This window comes from Protobothrops mucrosquamatus, unplaced genomic scaffold (genome assembly GCF_001527695.2).
Source record: "Protobothrops mucrosquamatus isolate PMUCROS unplaced genomic scaffold, P.Mucros_1.0 scaffold2445, whole genome shotgun sequence".
Classification (NCBI taxonomy): domain Eukaryota; kingdom Metazoa; phylum Chordata; class Lepidosauria; order Squamata; family Viperidae; genus Protobothrops; species Protobothrops mucrosquamatus.
Window position 1 is genome coordinate 347,222 of NW_015388517.1, and position 6,287 is coordinate 353,508.

Consider the following 6,287-nt stretch of genomic DNA (forward strand, 5'->3'; position numbering starts at 1 on the left):
TGTCCATTTCCTCTGGCAGGTGCTGAAACTGCTGTTGGTGGCCTGGGATCGAAGGCTGATCTTTGCCATAGGCACTTCAAGCACCACTGGGGAATCGGATACAGTCATCTGGAATGAGATTCACCACAAGACGGAATTTGGGTCCAATCTCACGGGCCACGGCTACCCTGATCCCAACTACCTAGACAATGTACTTGCTGAGCTGGCAGCTCAGGGCATTACAGAGGAGAGCATGATGCAGGAGAAGGACTGAAAGTGTAAGAGGAAAGGGGAAGGACTTTGTCCAAGGGAGGAGCGACAAGTATAGCAGCTTGTGCATGGGTCAAGCTCCTCCCTCTTCCATTGTGCCTGCTCTGCCCTCTCATCTTCCTACTGCAGGCCTCTTAAAAGGCTCAACTGTGGCTATGCAGCAGTGGGTTTGCTTAAATGAGGAACTCCCAGCCCGTTCTCATATGTGGCCCACGGCACCTGACGTACACAAAGCAAACAAACGTGGGAAGGTTTTTGTGTTCCTCTTCAGCATGAGGAGGAGTGTCCTGTTGAGGTCTGAGGTTATATTAACCTTAGTACCCGTAGCTATTTTAGCTTTGTATCTCAAAAACCGGGTTTTGGCCCTCTCTGGGATGCAGTAGCATCTTCTGTCCATGAACAATAAGGGATGGCTGTGGGGAGCAGACAGCTTGGAATGGCAGAATCGTGTGCAAGTCAAAAAATAATGGCTTTGTTTCAGAGGTGCAGAAGATTGAAACCAGCCCTCTCATTTATTTTATTTTTCTTCTTTCTTACCCAGCTAGGTGCCTGGTTCCATGTTGTCATGTCCCTGCTGCTTTCGTGTCATGGGCTCAGTGTGAGGCATGATATATACTGTTTGCCAGTCTAGTACTTCACTCCCTGCCAGCTTCCCTTGTTGAGAGGCTGCATCTATAGTTCCCACCCAAGGTAGTTGAGCAGGAGGCCTGCTTATTGCTCTTTAGTGAAGTAGATTGGAAATTCGTTCTCTTGGAATGCATTCCAAACTGGGTCAGTGCATGCCAAATCTCTGCGGGCCCACTTCAGAGTGGATGAGGACAGAATGAATTAATTGCAGCTAGTATTTGAACTGAATGTGAAACAGGGGCAGTAAATCTCTTGGGTTATGCCAGGCTCCCAAAGTCAAGCCTTGTTTTTGCTCTTGTAGCTGGGTGTGCTGGATCAGGCTGGGCTTTTTTGGCTGAAGTGTCGACTAGCCCTCTGGGTCAGATCGCATCGACTGACTTTCCAGATCAGTGCTGAGCTGTATGTCCCAGTTTTGTTTGTGAATTGCGTCGTTGGGGAGGTTGTTCTACGTCTGATCTGTTTCTGATGAGGGTTAGAATCAGCAGAGATCAGGGGGCGGTGAGGGAAAGACACTTCCTGTCTTTGTCCCCACAGTTCACGGTGGGTTCTTTGAACTTTCTGTATGGGGGAGTCCCCTGATACTGATTTGAATTTATTTACCTCATGTTTGGGGGATTAGTCACATATATTGTGTGTGGGTGTATGTATGTTTGTATTTGTAATGAATGAAAAAGCGACTTTTGAGGGTAGAACGTGTAACACAGTGGTACTTAAAGTTAGACCTGGAGGCTAAGAACTGCCATTGCTATTGATTACCATGGTATTAAAATAAGATCCCCACCCCACCCCACCATTTTGAAAGGGCTATGCCAGGGTTAAAAGCATGAGTCTGGTGATTGGGGCAGGCAGGATATGAATACTGTTATCAATAGATCTATATGTATACCTATGTATATTTGATTTGCATATCCCTCACTCCTCACCTCATTCATTTCCATTAGTCTTGAGGCACTATAAAGATCTCAGCCAGTGAAGTAGGCTCAGGTGAGAGCCTAAAAGAAATGAGCATCTTTGTGGAGCTGATCGTATGTTTATCCAAGTGGGTAACAGTAGATATATGTAAGAGCACAGAGGTCACACAAGGATAAGACTGCAGCATGCAAATATTTAGGAGCTCCCAAAGTTCTCATTTTTATTGGTATTTTTTCCCCAAGAAGTTGGAAACACGCTCATATATGCTTGATTTCTTTGGAAAAGTAAAAGTACGTATCGGTCTCCTCTTTTTGGATACCCTGATACAGAAGTTAAAACAATATTCTGCTTGTTCTTTTCCCAGTTCTCTTCTCCTAACATTTAAGTTCTTAAATCTTCACCAGAGTAATAGTAAAAAGGGCTATCAATAGTTCTGAAGCATCCATCGTACACTGAAATCCCTTTTGCAGTGAATAAATGAATAGGGCATTTCCCAGCGGGATTTGCAGTTTCATACCATCTTGTCTTAGTAGACAAGAATAACAAATTTCCCTTTCAAGGTTTCTTCATACCTCTCTCTCTTGCACCAAATTTCCTCTATAACCATGGCATTCCCTCATATGTAACTTAATCTCCCAAGATAAGGGAGAGCCGTTGGGAAGAACATTTTCCTGTCATCAGATGCATCTCCCAATGGAAGGGAGTAAATCCGCTTTTTTCTTTCGTATTATTTGGGCTGATTGGTTTCTTCTTTCATCTCTCCAGAATTTTTTTTTAAAATTGCATTATAGAGAATAAGCAACCTGATGAAGGATTCTTATCAGGGATGATAGTTTTTGGTTTCCAATTTTGGAGTCCCAAAGCAGATTGTGTGGGCGCTGGTAGTGGGATAGGGAGTGGGAGGGCGGGATATGGGAGCCATATTGTATATTGTTTGTTGTTTGTGAACGGTGCGTTTTGCCCGTCTCTTAGTTTGTTGCCTTGCTTGAGGATGGCACCCTTGGGGTGTAACAATAAAAGGAAAATTCCACTGCCAGTTTGAATAATGTTTTGTGTTTGTCTTTTCTAAGTCTGTGCTTCTGTCTGTTGTTTATTTTTTCTTTCGTTTCAAAAGTGAACGTGTACATTTTATTTGCCTGGTAAGGGGGGGCTGAGGGGAGGCGTTTTTTTCAATCACAATAAATGTTGGAGAATCGGTTCAACAGAAACCAACAACGGTTGTTTACCACAATTAGCAACGGAGCAGTCCTAAACTGTGTAGTAGAATATAATCATTTGGGGATAAGCCAAAATGTCCCATTTCAATGTCAGAAAATGATGTGAATGAGAAAAAACATAAAATCAATTGAGTTATAAATAAACTCGGAACGTATTTATAGAGAAGTTCATTGTCAAGGATTGTATAAGGCTTTCCTGAGCGTTTCCGTGACTGCACAATTAGCAGAAATTAAAGCACCTCTTTCCCCTCAAGCTAAAGTTTTGTAATGCTGGAGAAATCTGGGCTTACAGAGCGCTTGTCTCTCGTGCAGCGATTACAATATCAAAGGTTGGCCAGAACTGGGTCATATACAAACAAAATCCAACTGAGGCACCAGATTGAAAGAGACTGGCTTGAATTTTTGTTCGCTTTTGCTTTTTTTTATATTTCTTTTAAGGCATTTCATACAACTTGGAATTCTATTACGTTCTGTTTGTTTCCTTCACAAGAACACAATATGCCAGGCAGCCACACAGTTGCTGTTCTTACAACATTAGCTTTAATTATTGCTAGTAGCTGGAAGCTCTTCTCTCTCTGTTTGCCAAGGATCCAAAAATATCAGAAATTAATGTATCTGTGAAAATTCAGAAAAAAAACAACAGTGTGGGGTTGTTTTGGGCTTTCAAATTCAAGAACAACTTTACAGCTGTTCATTCCTCTCCGTGATCCTCTAGAGACTAAATTCCTGTTTTTTAAAATTCTGTCATGATCCCCATTACTAAATTATTCTATGCATATTATATGAACATGAATCATGGAATGGGAGGATAAATAGGCTACATATATAAATATTCAAGATATGGCATTTGTTTTCTGAATCCAAAGACATTCTAGATATGATTTTAGCTGTCAAAATGTTTTCTCACTGAGTTTCTACCTTTGCATGTTTTAGGTTATTTTATATAACTTGAGTGCTACGTTTTTTATGTCTTTTGTCTCCTTTAAGATGGATTCCTTACTGCTCAGAACATTAAGCAATAAACAATGAAATACAGTAGAAACAAGCTTTCAGAAGGTTGACGTGGTTCTTTGACTACTCCCTAAAGCTCCTTTATACAAAATGCTGTTTACTGAAGTGTATTTCTGTTAAATTTGCTTGGTGTGTTTTTAAAAAGAGCACAATATATATATTTTTGCAACTTAAGACTATATTTTAATGCATTATTATTCATGCAGTTTTCTTTGCTGGATTAAATAAACCAAATACGTGTGATTTTCTAAGTGACAAATAAGGGGCCAATTTTTAAAACAGGAAGAAAAAGGAGGACAAGCACTGTGATTTAAAGGGGGGAAAAACCCAAGAATGAAAGTAACTCAAGTGCTGGTAAAAATAGGTTATTGTGTAGAAGCCCAACAAGGGCACCACAAAGGCCCATGTCCAAAAGCTGGACTTTCCTCCCAGGAGTGGGGGGAGTGACTCATTGAGACATTGTGGAAAACTCCTTTTTTCTAACACCCTTCCCACGAGGATATGCATTCATGTAAAGAAGAACTGAGCACAGTGGTCCTATTCTCAAGGGAATAAATGGTGCTAATGCACCAGACTTGTGCTTTACTTGTGGGGTCAGTTCAAGAGAGAGAGGAGGAAAAGAGAAAGAAACCTGTCTTTTTGAAAGATAAAAGCCCTCTCTACTGCTCTTCATCCGCACTTTGTATCACTGAGTAAGATCTAACATGTGAAGTTACTTTGAATTCTGACCTTTGTCTTTCCCCATTTCCTTCCATCAATCCATTCATCCATCCATCAAACAATATTACAAAATGTCCCTGTTCACCAAGAAGAAGAGAAATATTAACCATGCCTGGTGTTGTAATGCAACTTACTGTATATATCTACCTCTTGAAAAGAGAAATTGCGATTTACCTTTATAATTACCTAACTTGGTTCTACAGCATTGCTTGTAAAAATCTAGAATATATAGTCTTGTTAAATCCTTACATTATCCATTTTAAGTTTACAATTAGGGGATGGAGAAGCAAGTATGTTTTAGCTACGTTGCACTATCCAGGTACTTCTAAACTACAAGTGAGCGTGACAGTCAGCTTTTCCAATCTTCCCAGGTTGCCAGAGCTAAAATAAATGCCCGAGAAAAGGAAAAAGAAAATTAGCAGTAGTTTTTCCAAAGTCTAGAATTGCTAAGCATAAAGAAATGTGGATTACAACAAGGGGATTTTACTCAGTGCAAGAAGAAAGAAGACTATTGTGTATAGTAAAGATCTTTATCATCAGTGGTAATCAACAAACTAAGATCTTATTGATCTTGTCTCAGTTTAAAAACCAAACAAGATCTGGCTTGAGAAATATAGAGATGGGAGACCGTTAGGAAATCCCAGGGGTAAATGCTAGTCTGGAGGGTGGAAAAGGCATCCTAGTAGAAGACAGTGACAAACCTTCCCAGCATTATTACCAAAAGAAAGAAGTACATTACAAAGTCATTGGGAGCTGAGTTCAATTTGGACACTCATCAATCAACTGTGAGTAGCCCTTGGATTCTAGATACAGTTACTTCCTATAAATTCCTGTAGAGCTTTCCCCACTTGATTAATAACCTAAAGGCAATGTAAGAGTGTAGATTGTCACTAAATCTGAAAGTAAGGCTATATAACAGTTTGGATTGAGCGTGTTGCATCTTACTAATGCCAATTGTTGCTATGTTTTCAAAATGGCTCACTAACATAACTAATTATTAAGGAACCGTAGTGGCGCAGTGGTTAGAATGCAGAATGGCAGGCTAACTATACCCACTGCCAGGAGTTTGATCCTGACCGGCTCAAGGTTCACTCAGCCAGCCATCCTCTTGAGGTCAGTAAAACAAGGACCCAGATTGCCAGGGGCAATTTGCTGACTCTGCTTGAAGAGTGCTGTAAAGCACTATGAAGCAGTATATAAGTCTAAATGCTATTGCTATTTAGGACTTTAAATACAGGCTAAACAGTAGCTTCCCCATGCTCTTTTGAACAAGAAGGGATAATCCTCTTGATTTAAAATGGAAGATTTCCCACACCGTTTTTGCAATCACCTACAGTGAGATGATAGGCCTTGTCAAATCTGGAGGCTGAAAATAGGCCATGTTCCACAGCAGTTTTCCTAAATTGTGAGGCTCTTCAAATAATGGGCTTCAACTCCCAAAGTTCTCAGCAATGACAAAGCAAGGTGGAACATTCTGGGAGTTGAACTCTGCCTATCCAGAGGGCATCCAGGTTGAAGAAGATTGTCCCTCAGGAGATAGACCCAAAAGAG

The 6,287-nt window shown here is 40.7% G+C and overlaps 1 protein-coding gene across 1 annotated transcript in view; it reads left to right on the forward strand.

Moving 5' to 3' along the window:
* The window catches only part of DTX4 (deltex E3 ubiquitin ligase 4), a 38,064-nt gene extending 37,321 nt beyond the window's left edge, over nt 1-743 (forward strand). The window contains exon 9 of the mRNA XM_015825024.1: nt 20-743. Within this exon, the coding sequence (XP_015680510.1) occupies nt 20-253 (234 nt within the window). The 3' untranslated portion in view covers nt 254-743. The remainder of the gene's footprint in view (nt 1-19) is intronic.
* The last annotated feature ends 5,544 nt before the right edge of the window (nt 744-6,287 follow it).